General features: G+C 54.5%; 1 protein-coding gene across 1 annotated transcript in view; it reads left to right on the top strand.

The window, feature by feature from the left end:
• LOC116957929 (vitamin K-dependent protein S-like) overlaps positions 1-24,643 on the top strand; it is a 122,807-nt gene that overhangs the window by 43,559 nt on the left and 54,605 nt on the right. The window contains exons 8-11 of the mRNA XM_076058056.1: positions 2,408-2,597; positions 4,719-4,883; positions 8,144-8,315; positions 11,507-11,724. Of these exons, the coding sequence (XP_075914171.1) occupies positions 2,408-2,597; positions 4,719-4,883; positions 8,144-8,315; positions 11,507-11,724 (745 nt within the window). The remainder of the gene's footprint in view (positions 1-2,407; positions 2,598-4,718; positions 4,884-8,143; positions 8,316-11,506; positions 11,725-24,643) is intronic.

Here is a 24,643-nt window from a genome sequence, read left to right as displayed (position 1 = left end):
GACTCACACAGAGACTCACACAGAGACTCAAAGACTCACACATAGACTCATAGACTCACACAGAGACTCATAGACTCACACAGAGACTCATAGACTCACACAGAGACTCACACAGAGTCTCATAGACTCACACAGAGACTCATAGACTCACACAGAGACTCACGCAGAGTCTCATAGACTCACACAGAGACTCATAGGCTCACACAGAGTCTCATAGACTCACACAGAGACTCATAGGCTCACACAGAGACTCATAGACTCACACAGAGACTCATAGACTCACACAGAGACTCACACAGATCCTCATAGACTCACACAGAGACTCATAGACTCACACAGAGACTCACACAGAGACTCATAGACTCACACAGAGACTCACACAGATCCTCATAGACTCACACAGAGACTCATAGACTCATACAGAGACTCATAGACTCACACAGAGACTCATAGACTCACACAGAGACTCACATAGAGACTCATAGACTCACACAGAGACTCACACAGAGACTCATAGACTCACACAGAGACTCATAGACTCACACAGAGACTCACACAGAGACTCATAGACTCACACAGAGACTCACACAGAGACTCAAAGACTCACACATAGACTCATAGACTCACACAGAGACTCATAGACTCACACAGAGACTCATAGACTCACACAGAGACTCATAGACTCACACAGAGACTCACACAGAGTCTCATAGACTCACACAGAGACTCATAGACTCACACAGAGACTCACGCAGAGTCTCATAGACTCACACAGAGACTCATAGGCTCACACAGAGTCTCATAGACTCACACAGAGACTCATAGGCTCACACAGAGACTCATAGACTCACACAGAGACTCATAGACTCACACAGAGACTCACACAGATCCTCATAGACTCACACAGAGACTCATAGACTCACACAGAGACTCACACAGAGACTCATAGACTCACACAGAGACTCACGCAGAGTCTCATAGACTCACACAGAGACTCATAGGCTCACACAGAGACTCATAGACTCACACAGAGACTCATAGACTCACACAGAGACTCACACAGAGGCTCATAGACTCACACAGAGACTCATAGACTCACACAGAGACTCACGCAGAGTCTCATAGACTCACACAGAGACTCATAGGCTCACACAGAGTCTCATAGACTCACACAGAGACTCATAGGCTCACACAGAGACTCATAGACTCACACAGAGACTCATAGACTCACACAGAGACTCACACAGATCCTCATAGACTCACACAGAGACTCATAGACTCACACAGAGACTCACACAGAGACTCATAGACTCACACAGAGACTCACGCAGAGTCTCATAGACTCACACAGAGACTCATAGGCTCACACAGAGACTCATAGACTCACACAGAGACTCATAGACTCACACAGAGACTCACACAGAGACTCACAGACTCACACAGAGACTCACACAGAGACTCATAGACTCACACAGAGACGCATAGACTCACACAGAGACTCATAGGCTCACACAGAGTCTCATAGACTCACACAGAGACTCATAGGCTCACACAGAGACTCATAGACTCACACAGAGACTCATAGACTCACACAGAGACTCACACAGATCCTCATAGACTCACACAGAGACTCATAGACTCACACAGAGACTCACACAGAGACTCATAGACTCACACAGAGACTCACGCAGAGTCTCATAGACTCACACAGAGACTCATAGGCTCACACAGAGACTCATAGACTCACACAGAGACTCACAGACTCACACAGAGACTCACACAGAGACTCACAGACTCACACAGAGACTCACACAGAGACTCATAGACTCACACAGAGACGCATAGACTCACACAGAGACTCATAGACTCACACAGAGACGCATACACTCACACAGAGACTCATAGACTCACACAGAGACGCATAGACTCACACAGAGACTCACACAGAGACTCATAGACTCACACAGAGACTCATAGACTCACACAGAGACTCATAGACTCACACAGAGACTCACACAGAGACTCATAGACTCACACATAGACTCATAGACTCACACAGAGACTCATAGACTCACACAGAGACACAGAGACTCATAGAGACTCATAGACTCACACAGAGACGCATAGACTCACACAGAGACTCATAGACTAACACAGAGACGCATACACTCACACAGAGACTCATAGACTCACACAGAGACACAGAGACTCACAGAGACTCATAGACTCACACAGAGACGCATAGACTCACACAGAGACTCACACAGAGACTCATAGACTCACACAGAGACTCATAGACTCACACAGAGACTCACACAGAGACTCATAGACCCCCTCCCCCTCCCCCACCACCCCCACCCCCCTCCCACCCCCACCCCCACCCTCTCCGCACCCGCCCGGCGTGTAGGCCAATGTCCACCTTCGAGCTGCGCACCTTCGACCCCGAGGGGTTGGTGTTCTACGGCGAGACGGGCGGCCACTCCAACTGGTTCCTGCTGGCGCTGCACAACGGGCAGCTGGAGGTGCAGATGAAGGACACCAACGGCAAGCTGGTGACGACCGGGGGCAAGCCCGTCAACGACGGCCAGTGGCATCAGGTGCGCTGGTGGGGTCACGGTGGGGTCACGGTGGGGTCACGGTGGGGTCACGGTGGGGTCACGGTGGGGCAAGGCGAGGTCACGGTGGGGCAAGGCAGGGTCACGGTGGGGTCACGGTGCAGCGAGGCGGGGTCACGGTGGGCCAAGGCGGGGTCACGGTGGGGTCACGGTGGGGCAAGGCGGGGTCATGGTGGGGCAAGGCGGGGTCATGGTGGGGCAAGGCGGGGTCACGGTGGGGTCACGGTGGGGCAAGGTGGGGTCATGGTGGGGCAAGGCGGGGTCACGGTAGGGTCACGGTGGGGCAAGGCAGGGTCACGGTGGGGCAAGGCGAGGTCACGGTGGGGTGACGGTGGGGCAAGGCGGCGTCATGGTGGGGCAAGGTGGGGTCATGGTGGGGCAAGGCGGGGTCATGGTGGGGTCACGGTGGGGTCACGGTGAGGCAAGGCGGGGCCACGGTGGGGTCACGGTGGGGCGAGGCGGGGTCACGGTATGACGAGGCGGGGTCACGGTGGGGCGAGGCGGGGTCATATTGGGGCAAGTTGGGGTCAAGGTGGGGTCAAGGTGGGGCAAGGCGGGGTCACGGTGGGGCAAGGCAGGGTCACGGTGGGGTCACGGTGCGGCGAGGCGGGGTCACGGTGGGCCAAGGCGGGGTCACGGTGGGGTCACGGTGGGGCAAGGCGGGGTCACGGTGGGGCAAGGCAGGGTCACGGTGGGGTCACGGTGCGGCGAGGCGGGGTCACGGTGGGCCAAGGCGGGGTCACGGTGGGGTCACGGTGGGGCAAGGCGGGGTCACGGTGGGGCAAGGCGGGGTCACGGTGGGGTCACGGTGAGGCAAGGTGGGGTCATGGTGGGGCAAGGCGGGGTCACGGTGAGGTCACGATGGGGCAAAGCGGGGTCACGGTGGGGCAAGGCGGGGTCACGGTGGGGTCACGGTGAGGCAAGGTGGGGTCATGGTGGGGCAAGGCGGGGTCACGGTGGGGCAAGGCGAGGTCACGGTGGGGTCACGGTGAGGCAAGGCGGGGTCATGGTGGGGCAAGGCGGGGTCACGGTGGGGCAAGGCGGGGTCACAGTGGGGTCACGGTGAGGCAAGGTGGGGTCATGGTGGGGCAAGGCGGGGTCACGGTGAGGTCACGATGGGGCAAAGCGGGGTCACGGTGGGGCAAGGCGGGGTCACGGTGGGGTCACGGTGAGGCAAGGTGGGGTCATGGTGGGGCAAGGCGGGGTCACGGTGGGGCAAGGCGAGGTCACAGTGGGGTCACGGTGAGGCAAGGCGGGGTCATGGTGGGGCAAGGCGGGGTCACGGTGGGGTCACGGTGGGGTCACGGTGGGGCAAGGCAGGGTCACGGTGAGTCAAGGCGAGGTCACGGTGGGGTCACGGTGGGGCAAGGCGGGGTCATGGTGGGGCAAGGCGAGGTCACGGTGGGGTCACGGTGAGGCAAGGCGGGGTCATGGTGGGGCAAGGCGGGGTCACGGTGGGGTCACGGTGGGGTCACGGTGGGGCAAGGCAGGGTCACGGTGAGTCAAGGCGAGGTCACGGTGGGGTCACGGTGGGGCAAGGCGGGGTCATGGTGGGGCAAGGCGAGGTCACGGTGGGGTCACGGTGGGGCAAGGTGGCGTCACGGTGGGGCAAGGTGGGGTCATGGTGGGGCAAGGTGGGGTCATGGTGGGGCAAGGCGGGGTCATGGTGGGGTCACAGTGGGGTCACGGTGAGGCAAGGCGGGGCCACGGTGGGGTCACGGTGGGGCGAGGCGGGGTCACGGTATGACGAGGCGGGGTCACGGTGGGGCGAGGCGGGGTCATATTGGGGCAAGTTGGGGTCAAGGTGGGGTCAAGGTGGGGCAAGGCAGGGTCACGGTGGGGACACGGTGGGGTCACGGTGGGGCAAGTTGGGGTCAAGGTGGCGTGACTTTGATGATCATGCTGATGACAGTGCTCATGACACTGCTCATGACACTGCTGATTACGTGTATGACAGCGACGACGATGATGATGATGACATTGATGACATTGATGACGATGATGCCGCTGATGACGATGATGCCGCTGATGATGCTGATGGCACGGCCGACGATGACGCTGACGATGTGGATGACGTTGACGACGCCGCTCGCCCCCGTACAGGTGTCGGTGGAGAAGACGCTGAGCCACGTGATCGTGAAGGTGGACGGCGAGGAGGTGATCAACGTGAACAACCCGGGGCACATCTCCAACGGCGTGGACCCCAACTCGGAGCTGGAGATCAGCGTGGCCGGCCTGCCGCCCAGCGCACCGGACATGCTGAGGCCGGTGGGGACAGACGCACGGGGAGAGACGCGGGGGGAGAGACACGGGGGGGGAGAGACGCGGGGGGAGAGACACCGGGGCGGGGGAGAGACACGGGGAGAGAGAGACGCGGGGGGAGAGACACGGGGGGAGAGACACCGGGGTGGGGAGAGACACGGGGGGAGAGACGCGTGGGGAGAGATGCGGGGAGAGAGACGCGGGGGGAGAGACACCAGGGGAGACGCGGGAAGAGAGACACGGGGGGAGAGACGCGCGGAGAGAGAGATGCGGGGGGAGAGACACCGGGGGAGACGCGGGAAGAGAGACACGGGGGGAGAGACGCGGGGGGAAAGACACGGGGAGAGAGACGTGTGGGGAGAGACACGGGGAGAGAGACGCGGGGAGAGAAACACGGGGGAGAGACACGGGGGAGAGACACGGGGAGAGAGACGCGCGTGGGGAGAGACACGGGGAGAGAGAGACGCGGGGAGAGAGACGCAGGGAGAGACGCGGGGAGAGAGACGCGGGAGAGAGAGGCCGGGGGGAGAGGCACGGGGGAGAGACACGGGGGAGAGAGATGCGGGGGGGGGGGGGGAGACACGGGGAGAGACGCGGGGAGAGAGAGACACGGGGAGAGAGACACGGGGAGAGAGACGCGGGGAGAGAGAGACGCGGGGAGAGAGAGACACGTGGGGAGAGACGCGGGGAGAGAGACATGCGGGGGGAGAGACGCGGGGGGTGAGACACGGGGAGAGAGACACGGGGAGAGGCGCGGGGGAGAGACACGGGAGAGACACGGGAGAGAGATGCGGGGGGGGGAGAGACGCGGGGAGAGACGCGGGGAGAGAGACGCGGGGAGAGAGACAGGGAGAGAGACGCGGGGAGAGAGACACGGGGAGAGAGAGACGCGGGGAGAGAGACACGGGGGGAGAGACACGGGGGGAGAGACACGGGGGGAGAGACACGGGGAGAGAGACACGGGGATAGAGACGCGGGGAGAGAGACGCGGGGAGAGAGACACGGGGATAGAGACGCGGGGAGAGAGACGCGTGGGGAGAGACGCGGGGAGAGAGACATGCGGGGGGAGAGACGCGGGGGGTGAGACACGGGGAGAGAGACACGGGGAGAGGCGCGGGGGAGAGACACGGGAGAGACACGGGAGAGAGATGCGGGGGGGGGAGAGACGCGGGGAGAGACGCGGGGAGAGAGACGCGGGGAGAGAGACGGGGAGAGAGACGCGGGGAGAGAGACACGGGGAGAGAGAGACGCGGGGAGAGAGACACGGGGGGAGAGACACGGGGGGAGAGACACGGGGGGAGAGACACGGGGAGAGAGACACGGGGATAGAGACGCGGGGAGAGAGACGCGGGGAGAGAGACACGGGGAGAGAGACATGCGGGGGGAGAGACGCGGGGGGTGAGACACGGGGAGAGAGACACGGGGAGAGGCGCGGGGGAGAGACACGGGAGAGACACGGGAGAGAGATGCGGGGGGGGGAGAGACGCGGGGAGAGACGCGGGGAGAGAGACGCGGGGAGAGAGACGGGGAGAGAGACGCGGGGAGAGAGACACGGGGAGAGAGAGACGCGGGAGAGAGACACGGGGGGAGAGACACGGGGGGAGAGACACGGGGGGAGAGACACGGGGAGAGAGACACGGGGATAGAGACGCGGGGAGAGAGACGCAGGGAGAGAGACACGGGGAGAGAGACACGGGGATAGAGACGCGGGGAGAGAGATGCGTGGGGAGAGACGCGGGGAGAGAGACATGCGGGGGGAGAGACGCGGGGGGTGAGACACGGGGAGAGAGACACGGGGAGAGGCGCGGGGGAGAGACACGGGAGAGACACGGGAGAGAGATGCGGGGGGGGGAGAGATGCGGGGAGAGACGCGGGGAGAGAGATGCGGGGAGAGAGACGGGGAGAGAGACGCGGGGAGAGAGACACGGGGAGAGAGAGACGCGGGGAGAGAGACACGGGGGGAGAGACACGGGGGGAGAGACACGGGGGGAGAGACACGGGGAGAGAGACACGGGGATAGAGACGCGGGGAGAGAGACGCGGGGAGAGAGACACGGGGAGAGAGACACGGGGATAGAGACGCGGGGAGAGAGACGCGTGGGGAGAGACGCGGGGAGAGAGACATGCGGGGGGAGAGACGTGGGGGGTGAGACACGGGGAGAGAGACACGGGGAGAGGCGCGGGGGAGAGACACGGGAGAGACACGGGAGAGAGATGCGGGGGGGGGGAGAGACGCGGGGAGAGACGCGGGGAGAGAGACGCGGGGAGAGAGACGGGGAGAGAGACGCGGGGAGAGAGACACGGGGAGAGAGAGACGCGGGGAGAGAGACACGGGGGGAGAGACACGGGGGGAGAGACACGGGGGGAGAGACACGGGGAGAGAGACACGGGGATAGAGACGCGGGGAGAGAGACGCGGGGAGAGAGACACGAGGAGAGAGACACGGGGAGAGAGACATGCGGGGGGAGAGACACGGGGGGAGAGACACGGGGAGAGAGACGCGGGGAGAGAGACGCGGGGAGAGACGCGGGGGGAGAGACACGGGGACAAAAACCGCCATTCGCCACTAATTGGCGAAGTCACCTCGGCGCCTGTGCCAGGCTAGGTGCACGTTGATACTGTCACGTGAAGTGTCGAAGGCCCGCCGGCAGGAGGTCACGGGACAGACCCAGCAGGTGCCACGGTGTTGGCCGACTGAGATGACCGGTAGATGCACCACCATCTGTACCGCCCCTACTGTGCCAGGCTAGGTGCAGGAGGAGGTCACGGGGCAGACCCAGCAGCCTGTTAGAGGTTACACGGGGGAGCTTTGTCTGTGTCTACCTTCACAGGTGCTGCTTCTACTCGCTACTAACAGCACTTGCCCCTACAGCCTGTTAGAGGCTACACGGGGGAGCTTTGTCTGTGTCTACCTTCACAGGTGCTGCTGCTACTCGCTACTAAGAGCACTTGCCCCTACAGCCTGTTAGAGGTTACACGGGGGAGCTTTGTCTGTGTCTACCTTCACAGGTGCTGCTTCTACTCGCTACTAACAGCACTTGCCCCTACAGCCTGTTAGAGGCTACACGGGGGAGCTTTGTCTGTGTCTACCTTCACAGGTGCTGCTGCTACTCACAGCACTTGCCCCTACATCCGGTTAGAGGCTACACGGGGGGAGGGGGAAACTTTTACCTTTTTACCTCTACATCCTCCTCCTCCGACCCCCCCTGCCCCCCTCCTGCCCCCCACTGCCCCCCATGCCCCCCCCCCGCCCCCCACTGCCCCCAGATGAACGTCCGTCTGGACGGCTGCATCCGCAACTGGGACTGGATGGGCCAGGACACGGCGTGGATCTCTGGGGCTCTGCGTGACGAGCCAAGCCGTCAGTGTTACCGCAACGTGGAACCGGGCTCCTTCTTGCCTGGAGCAGGGCACGCCGAGTTCAACACTCTCTCTTACGGTGAGCGGCAGGCACCACTCCCTACTCACCACTCCCTACTCACCACTCCCTACTCACCACTCCCTACTCACCACTCCCTACTCACCACCACCACCATCACCTACTCACCAACCCCTACTCACCACCACCACTACTCACCACTCCCTACTCACCACCACCACTACTCACCACTACCCCTACTCACCACCACCTACTCACCACCACTCCCTACTCACCACTCCCTACTCACCACTCCCTACTCACCACCACCACCATCACCTACTCACCACTCCCTACTCACCACTCCCTACTCACCACTCCCCTACTCACCACTCCCTACTCACCACTCCCTACTCACCACTCCCTACTCACCACCACCACTACTCACCACTACCCCTACTCACCACTCCCTACTCACCATCACCTACTCACCACCACCACCACCACCATCCCTACTCACCACTCCCTACTCACCATCACCACCACCATCCCCTACTCACCACTCCCTACTCACCACCACCACTACTCACCACTACCCCTACTCACCACCACCACCACCATCCCCTACTCACCACTCCCTACTCACCATCACCACCACCATCATCACCTACTCACCAACCCCTACTCACCACCACCACCACCATCCCCTACTCACCACTCCCTACTCACCACTCCCTACTCACCACCACCACTACTCACCACTACCCCTACTCACCACCACCTACTCACCACCACCCCTACTCACCACTCCCTACTCACCACCACCACTACTCACCACTCCCTATTCATCACCACTCCCTACTCACCACCATCACCTACTCACCACTCCCTACTCACCACCACCACTACTCACCACCACCACTACTCATCACTCCCTACTCACCACCACCACCATCACCTACTCACCACTCCCTACTCACCACCACCACCATCATCACCTACTCACCAACCCCTACTCACCACCACCACCACCATCCCCTACTCACCACTCCCTACTCACCACTCCCTACTCACCATCACCACCACCATCATCACCTACTCACCAACCCCTACTCACCACCACCACTACTCACCACTCCCTACTCACCACCACCACTACTCACCACTACCCCTACTCACCACCACCTACTCACCACCACCCCTACTCACCACTCCCTACTCACCACCACCACTACTCACCACTCCCTACTCATCACCACTCCCTACTCACCACTCCCTACTCACCATCACCACTACTCACCACTACCCCTACTCACCACTCCCTACTCACCACCATCACCTACTCACCACTCCCTACTCACCACTCCCTACTCACCACCACCACTACTCACCACTCCCTACTCACCACTCCCTACTCACCACCACCACTACTCACCACTACCCCTACTCACCACTCCCTACTCACCACCACCACTACTCACCACTCCCTACTCACCACTCCCTACTCACCACCACCACTACTCACCACTCCCTACTCACCACCCCCTACTCACCATCCCCTACTCACCATCACCTACTCACCACCACCACCACCATCCCTACTCACCACTACCCCTACTCACCACTCCCTACTCACCACCACCACTACTCACCACTCCCTACTCACCACTCCCTACTACTCACCACTCCCTACTCACCACCACCACTACTCACCATCACCACTACTCACCATCCCCTACTCACCATCACCTACTCACCATCACCACCACCACCACTACTCACCACTCCCTACTCACCACTCCCTACTCACCACCACCACTACTCACCATCACCACTACTCACCATCCCCTACTCACCATCACCTACTCACCATCACCACCACCATCACCTACTCACCAACCCCTACTCACCACTACCCCTACTCACCACTCCCCTACTCACCCTCCCCCTACTCACCACCATCCCCTACTCACCAATCCCTACTCACCACCATCCCCTACTCACCCTCCCACTACTCACCACCAGCCCCTACTCACCCCACTCTACTCACCCCCCCCCTCCCGTGTGCCCCCCCCCACTGCCCTCTCCCCACAACTTTTGCGGCTCCAAATTGCGAGAAACTCTCACGGTGGCTAGGAAGATGTTGACTACCTCGCCTGGTACACAGGAGGTCGTGGGTTCGATCCCGACCCTGACGACGCCTGCTGCTGTATATGTGGAGTCTGTGTCTCTCTCTCATCACCACGGTGGCTAGGAAGATGTTGACTACCTCGCCTGGTCTACAGGAGGTCGTGGGTTCGATCCCGACCCTGACGACGCCTGCTGCTGTATATGTGGAGTCTGTGTCTCTCTCTCATCACCACGGTGGCTAGGAGATGTTGACTACCTCGCCTGGTACACAGGAGGTCGTGGGTTCAATCTCGACCATGACAAAGCCTACTGCTGCTGCTGTAGATTTGGAGTCTGCGTGTCTCTCTCATCATCACCACGGTGGCTAGGAGATGTTGACTACCTCGCCTGGTACACAGGAGGTCGTGGGTTCGATCCCGACCCTGACGACGCCTGCTGCTGTATATGTGGAGTCTGCGTCTCTCTCTCATCATCACGGTGGCTAGGAGATGTTGACTACCTCGCCTGGTGTGCAGGAGGTCGTGGGTTCGATTCCGACCATGACAAAGCCTACTGCTGCTGCTGCTGTAGATTTGGAGTCTGCGTCTCTCTCATCATCATCATCATCACGGTGGCTAGGAGATGTTGACAACCTCGCCTGGTCTACAGGAGGTCGTGGGTTCGATTCCGACACTGACGATGCCTGCTGCTGCTGTAGATTTGGAGTCTGCGTCTCTCTCATCATCATCATCACCACGGTGGCTAGGAAGATGTTGACTACCTCGCCTGGTGTGCAGGAGGTCGTGGGTTCGATTCCGACCATGACGAATCCTACTGCTGCTGCTGCTGTAGATTTGGAGTCTGCGTCTCTCTCATCATCATCATCATCACGGTGGCTAGGAGATGTTGACTACCTCGCCTGGCATACAGGAGGTCGTGGGTTCGATCCCGACCCTCATGACAACGCCTGTTGCTGCTGCTGCTGTATATTTGGAGTCTGCGTCTCTCACTCTCTCTCTCCCTCTCTCTCACCCCGCGGCGGTCGCGTGGATTTTACTCCGAGTCGTCCGGGATTTTTGTCCCCTCCCCCATTCATTCTTGCTGCCGCCCCCCTCGCCTCTCGCCCCCCTCGCCTCTCGCCCCCCCCCCCCCCCCCGGCGCAGCCGTGCGGAAGCCGTCGGCCGTGGGACCGTCGGCGGAGGGCGACGCCGACGGTGACGGGTGGCGGCTGCAGCTGCGGCTGGAGCTGCGTCCGTCACGTGACCAGGCCGTGCTGGTGGCGTTGGTGCGCAACGGCACGGACGCGGAGCTCACGGTGGCGCTCACGCACGCGGCGAGGGGCGCCGTCGGGACGCCGGCGCGGCAGCAGCAGCTCGTGCCGGTACCACCGCCACCGCCGCCGCCGCCGGACGCCGGACGCCGGACGCCAAACCGCCGCCGCTGCCGCGGCCGCCGCTAGCCACCGCCAACATCGCGGCCACGGCCACGGCTAGCACAGCGAACAGCGGCAATAAGCTTCCTGCGGCACAAACACCGCCGTTCCACTATGGTGGAGTGTTGAGTCTATGGTGCAGTGTTGGGTCTATGGTGCAGTATTGAGTCTGTGGTGCAGTGTTGGGTCTATGGTGGAGTGTTGAGTTTATGGTGCAGTGCTGTGTCTATGGTGGAGTGTTGAGTCTGTGGTGGAGTGTTGAGTCTATGGTGAAGTGTTGGGTTTATGGTGGAGTGTTGAGTCGGTGGTGCAGTGTTGAGTCTATGGTGCAGTGTTGAGTCTATGGTGCAGTGTTGAGTCTATGGTGCAGTGTTGAGTCTATGGTGGAGTGTTGAGTCTATGGTGCAGTGTTGAGTCTGTGGTGCAGTGTTGAGTCGGTGGTGCAGTGTTGAGTCTATGGTGCAGTGTTGAGTCTATGGTGAAGTGTTGAGTCTATGGTGCAGTGTTGAGTCTATGGTGCAGTGTTGAGTCTATGGTGCAGTGTTGAGTCTATGGTGCAGTGTTGAGTCTATGGTGCAGTGTTGAGTCTATGGTGCAGTGTTGGGTCTATGGTGGAGTGTTGAGTCTATGGTGCAGTGTTGAGTCTATGGTGGAGTGCTGAGTCTATGGTGCAGTGTTGAGTCTGTGGTGCAGTGTTGAGTCTATGGTGCAGTGTTGAGTCTATGGTGCAGTGTTGAGTCTATGGTGCAGTGTTGAGTCTATGGTGCAGTGCTGAGTCTATGGTGCAGTGCTGAGTCTATGGTGCAGTGCTGAGTCTATGGTGCAGTGCTGAGTCTGTGGTGCAGTGTTGAGTCTGTGGTGAAGTGTTGAGTCTATGGTGCAGTGTTGAGTCGGTGGTGAAGTGTTGAGTCTATGGTGCAGTGTTGAGTCTGTGGTGAAGTGTTGGGTCTATGGTGCAGTGTTGAGTCTATGGTGAAGTGTTGTGTCTATGGTGCAGTGTTGAGTCTATGGTGCAGTGTTGAGTCGGTGGTGAAGTGTTGAGTCTATGGTGCAGTGTTGAGTCTATGGTGCAGTGTTGAGTCTATGGTGCAGTGTTGAGTCTATGGTGCAGTGTTGAGTCTATGGTGCAGTGTTGGGTCTATGGTGGAGTGCTGAGTCTATGGTGCAGTGTTGAGTCTATGGTGGAGTGCTGAGTCTATGGTGCAGTGTTGAGTCTGTGCTGCAGTGTTGAGTCTATGGTGCAGTGTTGAGTCTATGGTGCAGTGTTGAGTCTATGGTGCAGTGTTGCGTCTATGGTGCAGTGTTGAGTCTATGGTGCAGTGCTGAGTCTATGGTGGAATGTTGAGTCTATGGTGCAGTGTTGAGTCTATGGGCAATGTTGAGTCTATGATGCAGTGTTGAGTCTATGGGGCAGTGCTGAGTCTATGGTGCAGTGTTGAGTATATGGTGCAGTGTTGAGTCTATGGTGCAGTGTTGAGTCTATGGTGCTATGTTGAGTCTATGGTGAAGTGTTGAGTCTGTGGTGCAGTGCTGAGTCTATGGTGTAGTGTTGAGTCTATGGTGCAGTGTTGAGTCTATGGTGCAGTGCTGAGTCTATGGGCAGTGTTGAGTCTATGGTGCAGTGTTGAGTCTATGGGCAGTGTTGAGTCTGTGGTGCAGTGTTGAGTCTGTGGTGCAGTGTTGAGTCTATGGGCAGTGTTGAGTCTATGGTGCAGTGTTGAGTCTATGGTGCAGTGTTGAGTCTATGGTGCAGTGTTGAGTCTATGGTGCAGTGTTGAGTCTATGGTGCAGTGTTGAGTCTGTGGTGAAGTGTTGGGTCTATGGTGCAGTGTTGAGTCTATGGTGAAGTGTTGAGTCTATGGTGCAGTGTTGAGTCTATAGTGCAGTGTTGAGTCTATGGTGGAGTGTTGAGTCGGTGGTGCAGTGTTGAGTTTATGGTGCAGTGTTGAGTCTATGGTGCAGGGTTGAGTCTATGGTGCAGTGTTGAGTCTATGGTGCAGTGTTGAGTCTATGGTGCAGTGTTGAGACAATGAAGCAGTGTTGGGTCTATGGTGCAGTGTTGAGTCTGTGGTGCAGTGTTGAGTCTATGGGCAGTGTTGAGTCTGTGGTGCAGTGTTGAGTCTATGGTGCAGTGTTGAGTCTATGGTGCAGTGTTGAGTCTACGGTGCAGTGTTGAGTCTATGGTGCAGTGTTCAGTCTATGGTGCAGTGTTGAGTCTATGGTGCAGTGTTGAGTCTATGGGCAGTGTTGAGTCTATGGTGGAGTGTTGAGTCGGTGGTGCAGTGTTGAGTCTATGGTGCAGTGTTGAGTCTGTGGTGCAGTGTTGAGTCTATAGTGCAGTGTTGAGTCTATGGTGGAGTTTTGAGTCGGTGGTGCAGTGTTGAGTTTATGGTGCAGTGTTGAGTCTATGGTGCAGTGTTGAGTCTATGGTGCAGTGTTGAGTCTATGGTGCAGTGTTGAGTCTATGGTGCAGTGTTGAGACAATGAAGCAGTGTTGGGTCTATGGTGCAGTGTTGAGTCTGTGGTGCAGTGTTGAGTCTATGGGCAGTGTTGAGTCTATGGTGCAGTGTTGAGTCTATGGTGCAGTGTTGAGTCTATGGTGCAGTGTTGAGTCTATGGTGCAGTGTTGAGTCTATGGTGCAGTGTTCAGTCTATGGTGCAGTGTTGAGTCTATGGTGCAGTGTTGAGTCTATGGGCAGTGTTGAGTCTATGGTGGAGTGTTGAGTCGGTGGTGCAGTGTTGAGTCTATGGTGCAGTGTTGAGTCTGTGGTGCAGTGTTGAGTCTATGGTGCAGTGTTGAGTCTATGGTGCAGTGTTGAGTCTATGGTGCAGTGTTGAGTCTATGGTGCAGTGTTCAGTCTATGGTGCAGTGTTGAGTCTATGGTGCAGTGTTGAGTCTATGGTGCAGTGTTCAGTTTATGGTGCAGTGTTGAGTCTATGGGCAGTGTTGAGTCGGTGGTGCAGTGTTGAGTCTATGGTGCAGTGTTGAGTCTATGGGCAGTGCTGAGTCTATGGTGCAGTGTTGAGTCTATGGTGCAGTGTTGAGTCTATGGGCAGTGCTGAGTCAGTGGTGCAGTGTGAGTCTATGATGCAGTGTTGAGTCTATGGTGCAGTGTTGAGTCTATGGTGCAGTGTTGAGTCAATGGGCAGTGCTGAGTCTATGGGCAGTGTTGAGTCTATGGTGTAGTGTTGAGACTGTGAAGCAGTGTTGAGTCTATGGTGCAGTGTTGAGTCTATGGTGAAGTGTTGAGTCTATGGTGCAGTGTTGAGTCTGTGGTGAAGTGTTGGGTCTATGGTGCAGTGTTGAGTCTATGGTGAAGTGTTGAGTCTATGGGGCAGTGCTGAGTCTATGGTGCAGTGTTGAGTATATGGTGCAGTGTTGAGTCTATGGTGCAGTGTTGAGTCTATGGTGCTATGTTGAGTCTATGGTGAAGTGTTGAGTCTGTGGTGCAGTGCTGAGTCTATGGTGTAGTGTTGAGTCTATGGTGCAGTGTTGAGTCTATGGTGCAGTGCTGAGTCTCTGGGCAGTGTTGAGTCTATGGTGCAGTGTTGAGTCTATGGGCAGTGTTGAGTCTGTGGTGCAGTGTTGAGTCTGTGGTGAAGTGTTGGGTCTATGGTGCAGTGTTGAGTCTATGGTGAAGTGTTGAGTCTATGGTGCAGTGTTGAGTCTATAGTGCAGTGTTGAGTCTATGGTGGAGTGTTGAGTCGGTGGTGCAGTGTTGAGTTTATGGTGCAGTGTTGAGTCTATGGTGCAGGGTTGAGTCTATGGTGCAGTGTTGAGTCTATGGTGCAGTGTTGAGTCTATGGTGCAGTGTTGAGACAATGAAGCAGTGTTGGGTCTATGGTGCAGTGTTGAGTCTGTGGTGCAGTGTTGAGTCTATGGGCAGTGTTGAGTCTGTGGTGCAGTGTTGAGTCTATGGTGCAGTGTTGAGTCTATGGTGCAGTGTTGAGTCTACGGTGCAGTGTTGAGTCTATGGTGCAGTGTTCAGTCTATGGTGCAGTGTTGAGTCTATGGTGCAGTGTTGAGTCTATGGGCAGTGTTGAGTCTATGGTGGAGTGTTGAGTCGGTGGTGCAGTGTTGAGTCTATGGTGCAGTGTTGAGTCTGTGGTGCAGTGTTGAGTCTATAGTGCAGTGTTGAGTCTATGGTGGAGTTTTGAGTCGGTGGTGCAGTGTTGAGTTTATGGTGCAGTGTTGAGTCTATGGTGCAGTGTTGAGTCTATGGTGCAGTGTTGAGTCTATGGTGCAGTGTTGAGTCTATGGTGCAGTGTTGAGACAATGAAGCAGTGTTGGGTCTATGGTGCAGTGTTGAGTCTGTGGTGCAGTGTTGAGTCTATGGGCAGTGTTGAGTCTATGGTGCAGTGTTGAGTCTATGGTGCAGTGTTGAGTCTATGGTGCAGTGTTGAGTCTATGGTGCAGTGTTGAGTCTATGGTGCAGTGTTCAGTCTATGGTGCAGTGTTGAGTCTATGGTGCAGTGTTGAGTCTATGGGCAGTGTTGAGTCTATGGTGGAGTGTTGAGTCGGTGGTGCAGTGTTGAGTCTATGGTGCAGTGTTGAGTCTGTGGTGCAGTGTTGAGTCTATGGTGCAGTGTTGAGTCTATGGTGCAGTGTTGAGTCTATGGTGCAGTGTTGAGTCTATGGTGCAGTGTTCAGTCTATGGTGCAGTGTTGAGTCTATGGTGCAGTGTTGAGTCTATGGTGCAGTGTTCAGTTTATGGTGCAGTGTTGAGTCTATGGGCAGTGTTGAGTCGGTGGTGCAGTGTTGAGTCTATGGTGCAGTGTTGAGTCTATGGGCAGTGCTGAGTCTATGGTGCAGTGTTGAGTCTATGGTGCAGTGTTGAGTCTATGGGCAGTGCTGAGTCAGTGGTGCAGTGTGAGTCTATGATGCAGTGTTGAGTCTATGGTGCAGTGTTGAGTCTATGGTGCAGTGTTGAGTCAATGGGCAGTGCTGAGTCTATGGGCAGTGTTGAGTCTATGGTGTAGTGTTGAGACTGTGAAGCAGTGTTGAGTCTATGGTGCAGTGTTGAGTCTATGGTGAAGTGTTGAGTCTATGGTGCAGTGTTGAGTCTGTGGTGAAGTGTTGGGTCTATGGTGCAGTGTTGAGTCTATGGTGAAGTGTTGAGTCTATGGTGCAGTGTTGAGTCTATGGTGAAGTGTTGAGTCTGTAGTGCAGTGTTGAGTCTATGGTGCAGTGTTGAGTCTGTGGTGCAGTGTTGAGTCTATGGTGCAGTGTTGAGTCTATGGTGCAGTGTTGAGTCTATGGTGCAGTGTTGAGTCTATGGTGAAGTGTTGGGTCTATGGTGGAGTGTTGAGTCTATGGTGAAGTGTTGGGTCTATGGTGCAGTGTTGAGTCTGTGGTGCAGTGTTGAGTCGGTGGTGCAGTGTTGAGTCTATTGTGCAGTGTTGAGTCTATGGGCAGTGTTGAGTCTATGGTGCAGTGTTGAGTCTATGGTGCAGTGTTGAGTCTATGGTGCAGTGTTGAGTCTATGGTGCAGTGTTGAGTCTATGGTGCAGTGTTGAGTCTATGGTGCAATGTTGAGTCTATGGTGCAGTGTTGAGTCTATGGTGCAGTGTTGAGTCTATGGTGCAGTGTTGAGTCTATGGTGCAGTGTTGAGTCTATAGTGCAGTGTTGAGTCTATGGTGGAGTGTTGAGTCGGTGGTGCAGTGTTGAGTTTATGGTGCAGTGTTGAGTCTATGGTGCAGTGTTGAGTCTATGGTGCAGTGTTGAGTCTATGGTGCAGTGTTGAGTCTATGGTGCAGTGTTTAGACAATGAAGTAGTGTTGGGTCTATGGTGCAGTGTTGAGTCTGTGGTGCAGTGTTGAGTCTATGGGCAGTGTTGAGTCTATGGTGCAGTGTTGAGTCTATGGTGCAGTGTTGAATCTATGGTGCAGTGTTGAGTCTATGGTGCAGTGTTGAGTCTATGGTGCAGTGTTCAGTCTATGGTGCAGTGTTGAGTCTATGGTGCAGTGTTGAGTCTATGGGCAGTGTTGAGTCTATGGTGGAGTGTTGAGTCGGTGGTGCAGTGTTGAGTCTATGGTGCAGTGTTGAGTCTGTGGTGCACTGTTGAGTCTATAGTGCAGTGTTGAGTCTATGGTGGAGTGTTGAGTCGGTGGTGCAGTGTTGAGTTTATGGTGCAGTGTTGAGTCTATGGTGCAGTGTTGAGTCTATGGTGCAGGGTTGAGTCTATGGTGCAGTGTTGAGTCTATGTTGCAGTGTTGAGACAATGAAGCAGTGTTGGGTCTATGGTGCAGTGTTGAGTCTGTGGTGCAGTGTTGAGTCTATGGGCAGTGTTGAGTCTATGGTGCAGTGTTGAGTCTATGGTGCAGTGTTGAGTCTATGGTGCAGTGTTGAGTCTGTGGTGAAGTGTTGGGTCTATGGTGCAGTGTTCAGTCTATGGTGAAGTGTTGAGTCTATGGTGCAGTGTTGAGTCTATAGTGCAGTGTTGAGACAATGAAGCAGTGTTGGGTCTATGGTGCAGTGTTGAGTCTGTGGTGCAGTGTTGAGTCTATGGGCAGTGTTGAGTCTATGGTGCAGTGTTGAGTCTATGGTGCAGTGTTGAGTCTATGGTGCAGTGTTGAGTCTACGGTGCAGTGTTGAGTCTATGGTGCAGTGTTGAGTCTATGGTGCAGTGTTGAGTCTATGGTGCAGTGTTGAGTTTATGGTGCAGTGTTGAGTCTATGGGCAGTGTTGAGTCGGTGGTGCAGTGTTGAGTCTATGGTGCAGTGTTGAGTCTGTGGTGCAGTGTTGAGTCTATGGTGCAGTGTTGAGTCTATGGTGGAGTTTTGAGTCGGTGGTGCAGTGTTGAGTTTATGGTGCAGTGTTGAGTCTATGGTGCAGTGTTGAGTCTATGGTGCAGTGTTGAGTCTATGGTGCAGTGTTGAGTCTATGGTGCAGTGTTGAGACAATGAAGCAGTGTTGGGTCTATGGTGCAGTGTTGAGTCTGTGGTGCAGTGTTGAGTCTATGGGCAGTGTTGAGTCTATGGTGCAGTGTTGAGTCTATGGTGCAGTGTTGAGTCTATGGTGCAGTGTTGAGTCTATGGTGCAGTGTTGAGTCTATGGTGCAGTGTTCAGTCTATGGTGCAGTGTTGAGTCTATGGTGCAGTGTTGAGTCTATGGGCAGTGTTGAGTCTATGGTGGAGTGTTGAGTCGGTGGTGCAGTGTTGAGTCTATGGTGCAGTGTTGAGTCTGTGGTGCAGTGTTGAGTCTATGGTGCAGTGTTGAGTCTATGGTGCAGTGTTGAGTCTATGGTGCAGTGTTGAGTCTATGGTGCAGTGTTCAGTCTATGGTGCAGTGTTGAGTCTATGGTGCAGTGTTGAGTCTATGGTGCAGTGTTCAGTTTATGGTGCAGTGTTGAGTCTATGGGCAGTGTTGAGTCGGTGGTGCAGTGTTGAGTCTATGGTGCAGTGTTGAGTCTATGGGCAGTGCTGAGTCTATGGTGCAGTGTTGAGTCTATGGTGCAGTGTTGAGTCTATGGGCAGTGCTGAGTCAGTGGTGCAGTGTGAGTCTATGATGCAGTGTTGAGTCTATGGTGCAGTGTTGAGTCTATGGTGCAGTGTTGAGTCAATGGGCAGTGCTGAGTCTATGGGCAGTGTTGAGTCTATGGTGTAGTGTTGAGACTGTGAAGCAGTGTTGAGTCTATGGTGCAGTGTTGAGTCTATGGTGAAGTGTTGAGTCTATGGTGCAGTGTTGAGTCTGTGGTGAAGTGTTGGGTCTATGGTGCAGTGTTGAGTCTATGGTGAAGTGTTGAGTCTATGGTGCAGTGTTGAGTCTATGGTGAAGTGTTGAGTCTGTAGTGCAGTGTTGAGTCTATGGTGCAGTGTTGAGTCTGTGGTGCAGTGTTGAGTCTATGGTGCAGTGTTGAGTCTATGGTGCAGTGTTGAGTCTATGGTGCAGTGTTGAGTCTATGGTGAAGTGTTGGGTCTATGGTGGAGTGTTGAGTCTATGGTGAAGTGTTGGGTCTATGGTGCAGTGTTGAGTCTGTGGTGCAGTGTTGAGTCGGTGGTGCAGTGTTGAGTCTATTGTGCAGTGTTGAGTCTATGGGCAGTGTTGAGTCTATGGTGCAGTGTTGAGTCTATGGTGCAGTGTTGAGTCTATGGTGCAGTGTTGAGTCTATGGTGCAGTGTTGAGTCTATGGTGCAGTGTTGAGTCTATGGTGCAATGTTGAGTCTATGGTGCAGTGTTGAGTCTATGGTGCAGTGTTGAGTCTATGGTGCAGTGTTGAGTCTATGGTGCAGTGTTGAGTCTATAGTGCAGTGTTGAGTCTATGGTGGAGTGTTGAGTCGGTGGTGCAGTGTTGAGTTTATGGTGCAGTGTTGAGTCTATGGTGCAGTGTTGAGTCTATGGTGCAGTGTTGAGTCTATGGTGCAGTGTTGAGTCTATGGTGCAGTGTTGAGACAATGAAGCAGTGTTGGGTCTATGGTGCAGTGTTGAGTCTGTGGTGCAGTGTTGAGTCTATGGGCAGTGTTGAGTCTATGGTGCAGTGTTGAGTCTATGGTGCAGTGTTGAATCTATGGTGCAGTGTTGAGTCTATGGTGCAGTGTTGAGTCTATGGTGCAGTGTTCAGTCTATGGTGCAGTGTTGAGTCTATGGTGCAGTGTTGAGTCTATGGGCAGTGTTGAGTCTATGGTGGAGTGTTGAGTCGGTGGTGCAGTGTTGAGTCTATGGTGCAGTGTTGAGTCTGTGGTGCAGTGTTGAGTCTATAGTGCAGTGTTGAGTCTATGGTGGAGTGTTGAGTCGGTGGTGCAGTGTTGAGTTTATGGTGCAGTGTTGAGTCTATGGTGCAGTGTTGAGTCTATGGTGCAGTGTTGAGTCTATGGTGCAGTGTTGAGTCTATGGTGCAGTGTTGAGACAATGAAGCAGTGTTGGGTCTATGGTGCAGTGTTGAGTCTGTGGTGCAGTGTTGAGTCTATGGGCAGTGTTGAGTCTATGGTGCAGTGTTGAGTCTATGGTGCAGTGTTGAGTCTATGGTGCAGTGTTGAGTCTATGGTGCAGTGTTGAGTCTATGGTGCAGTGTTCAGTCTATGGTGCAGTGTTGAGTCTATGGTGCAGTGTTGAGTCTATGGGCAGTGTTGAGTCTATGGTGGAGTGTTGAGTCGGTGGTGCAGTGTTGAGTCTATGGTGCAGTGTTGAGTCTGTGGTGCAGTGTTGAGTCTATGGTGCAGTGTTGAGTCTATGGTGCAGTGTTGAGTCTATGGTGCAGTGTTGAGTCTATGGTGCAGTGTTCAGTCTATGGTGCAGTGTTGAGTCTATGGTGCAGTGTTGAGTCTATGGTGCAGTGTTCAGTTTATGGTGCAGTGTTGAGTCTATGGGCAGTGTTGAGTCGGTGGTGCAGTGTTGAGTCTATGGTGCAGTGTTGAGTCTATGGGCAGTGCTGAGTCTATGGTGCAGTGTTGAGTCTATGGTGCAGTGTTGAGTCTATGGGCAGTGCTGAGTCAGTGGTGCAGTGTGAGTCTATGATGCAGTGTTGAGTCTATGGTGCAGTGTTGAGTCTATGGTGCAGTGTTGAGTCAATGGGCAGTGCTGAGTCTATGGGCAGTGTTGAGTCTATGGTGTAGTGTTGAGACTGTGAAGCAGTGTTGAGTCTATGGTGCAGTGTTGAGTCTATGGTGAAGTGTTGAGTCTATGGTGCAGTGTTGAGTCTGTGGTGAAGTGTTGGGTCTATGGTGCAGTGTTGAGTCTATGGTGAAGTGTTGAGTCTATGGTGCAGTGTTGAGTCTATGGTGAAGTGTTGAGTCTGTAGTGCAGTGTTGAGTCTATGGTGCAGTGTTGAGTCTGTGGTGCAGTGTTGAGTCTATGGTGCAGTGTTGAGTCTATGGTGCAGTGTTGAGTCTATGGTGAAGTGTTGGGTCTATGGTGGAGTGTTGAGTCTATGGTGAAGTGTTGGGTCTATGGTGCAGTGTTGAGTCTGTGGTGCAGTGTTGAGTCGGTGGTGCAGTGTTGAGTCTATCGTGCAGTGTTGAGTCTATGGGCAGTGTTGAGTCTATGGTGCAGTGTTGAGTCTATGGTGCAGTGTTGAGTCTATGGTGCAGTGTTGAGTCTATGGTGCAGTGTTGAGTCTATGGTGCAGTGTTGAGTCTATGGTGCAATGTTGAGTCTATGGTGCAGTGTTGAGTCTATGGTGCAGTGTTGAGTCTATGGTGCAGTGTTGAGTCTATGGTGCAGTGTTGAGTCTATAGTGCAGTGTTGAGTCTATGGTGGAGTGTTGAATCGGTGGTGCAGTGTTGAGTTTATGGTGCAGTGTTGAGTCTATGGTGCAGTGTTGAGTCTATGGTGCAGTGTTGAGTCTATGGTGCAGTGTTGAGTCTATGGTGCAGTGTTGAGACAATGAAGCAGTGTTGGGTCTATGGTGCAGTGTTGAGTCTGTGGTGCAGTGTTGAGTCTATGGGCAGTGTTGAGTCTATGGTGCAGTGTTGAGTCTATGGTGCAGTGTTGAGTCTATGGTGCAGTGTTGAGTCTATGGTGCAGTGTTGAGTCTATGGTGCAGTGTTCAGTCTATGGTGCAGTGTTGAGTCTATGGTGCAGTGTTGAGTCTATGGGCAGTGTTGAGTCTATGGTGGAGTGTTGAGTCGGTGGTGCAGTGTTGAGTCTATGGTGCAGTGTTGAGTCTGTGGTGCAGTGTTGAGTCTATAGTGCAGTGTTGAGTCTATGGTGGAGTGTTGAGTCGGTGGTGCAGTGTTGAGTTTATGGTGCAGTGTTGAGTCTATGGTGCAGTGTTGAGTCTATGGTGCAGTGTTGAGTCTATGGTGCAGTGTTGAGTCTATGGTGCAGTGTTGAGACAATGAAGCAGTGTTGGGTCTATGGTGCAGTGTTGAGTCTGTGGTGCAGTGTTGAGTCTATGGGCAGTGTTGAGTCTATGGTGCAGTGTTGAGTCTATGGTGCAGTGTTGAGTCTATGGTGCAGTGTTGAGTCTATGGTGCAGTGTTGAGTCTATGGTGCAGTGTTCAGTCTATGGTGCAGTGTTGAGTCTATGGTGCAGTGTTGAGTCTATGGGCAGTGTTGAGTCTATGGTGGAGTGTTGAGTCGGTGGTGCAGTGTTGAGTCTATGGTGCAGTGTTGAGTCTGTGGTGCAGTGTTGAGTCTATGGTGCAGTGTTGAGTCTATGGTGCAGTGTTGAGTCTATGGTGCAGTGTTGAGTCTATGGTGCAGTGTTCAGTCTATGGTGCAGTGTTGAGTCTATGGTGCAGTGTTGAGTCTATGGTGCAGTGTTCAGTTTATGGTGCAGTGTTGAGTCTATGGGCAGTGTTGAGTCAGTGGTGCAGTGTTGAGTCTATGGTGCAGTGTTGAGTCTATGGGCAGTGCTGAGTCTATGGTGCAGTGTTGAGTCTATGGTGCAGTGTTGAGTCTATGGGCAGTGCTGAGTCAGTGGTGCAGTGTGAGTCTATGATGCAGTGTTGAGTCTATGGTGCAGTGTTGAGTCTATGGTGCAGTGTTGAGTCAATGGGCAGTGCTGAGTCTATGGGCAGTGTTGAGTCTATGGTGTAGTGTTGAGACTGTGAAGCAGTGTTGAGTCTATGGTGCAGTGTTGAGTCTATGGTGAAGTGTTGAGTCTATGGTGCAGTGTTGAGTCTGTGGTGAAGTGTTGGGTCTATGGTGCAGTGTTGAGTCTATGGTGAAGTGTTGAGTCTATGGTGCAGTGTTGAGTCTATGGTGAAGTGTTGAGTCTGTAGTGCAGTGTTGAGTCTATGGTGCAGTGTTGAGTCTGTGGTGCAGTGTTGAGTCTATGGTGCAGTGTTGAGTCTATGGTGCAGTGTTGAGTCTATGGTGCAGTGTTGAGTCTATGGTGAAGTGTTGGGTCTATGGTGGAGTGTTGAGTCTATGGTGAAGTGTTGGGTCTATGGTGCAGTGTTGAGTCTGTGGTGCAGTGTTGAGTCGGTGGTGCAGTGTTGAGTCTATCGTGCAGTGTTGAGTCTATGGGCAGTGTTGAGTCTATGGTGCAGTGTTGAGTCTATGGTGCAGTGTTGAGTCTATGGTGCAGTGTTGAGTCTATGGTGCAGTGTTGAGTCTATGGTGCAGTGTTGAGTCTGTGGTGAAGTGTTGGGTCTATGGTGCAGTGTTGAGTCTATGGTGAAGTGTTGAGTCTATGGTGCAGTGTTGAGTCTATGGTGAAGTGTTGAGTCTGTAGTGCAGTGTTGAGTCTATGGTGCAGTGTTGAGTCTGTGGTGCAGTGTTGAGTCTATGGTGCAATGTTGAGTCTATGGTGCAGTGTTGAGTCTATGGTGCAGTGTTGAGTCTATGGTGAAGTGTTGGGTCTATGGTGGAGTGTTGAGTCTATGGTGAAGTGTTGGGTCTATGGTGCAGTGTTGAGTCTGTGGTGCAGTGTTGAGTCGGTGGTGCAGTGTTGAGTCTATCGTGCAGTGTTGAGTCTATGGGCAGTGTTGAGTCTATGGTGCAGTGTTGAGTCTATGGTGCAGTGTTGAGTCTATGGTGCAGTGTTGAGTCTATGGTGCAGTGTTGAGTCTATGGTGCAGTGTTGAGTCTATGGTGCAATGTTGAGTCTATGGTGCAGTGTTGAGTCTATGGTGCAGTGTTGAGTCTATGGTGCAGTGTTGAGTCTATGGTGCAGTGTTGAGTCTATAGTGCAGTGTTGAGTCTATGGTGGAGTGTTGAGTCGGTGGTGCAGTGTTGAGTTTATGGTGCAGTGTTGAGTCTATGGTGCAGTGTTGAGTCTATGGTGCAGTGTTGAGTCTATGGTGCAGTGTTGAGTCTATGGTGCAGTGTTGAGACAATGAAGCAGTATTGGGTCTATGGTGCAGTGTTGAGTCTGTGGTGCAGTGTTGAGTCTATGGGCAGTGTTGAGTCTATGGTGCAGTGTTGAGTCTATGGTGCAGTGTTGAGTCTATGGTGCAGTGTTGAGTCTATGGTGCAGTGTT

The sequence above is a fragment of the Petromyzon marinus genome (genome assembly GCF_048934315.1).
Source record: "Petromyzon marinus isolate PM22_M1 ecotype Great Lakes invasive population chromosome 67 unlocalized genomic scaffold, UKy_Petmar_22M1.pri1.0 chr67_unloc.6, whole genome shotgun sequence".
Classification (NCBI taxonomy): domain Eukaryota; kingdom Metazoa; phylum Chordata; class Hyperoartia; order Petromyzontiformes; family Petromyzontidae; genus Petromyzon; species Petromyzon marinus.
This window is presented reverse-complemented; position numbering and strand designations above follow the sequence as displayed.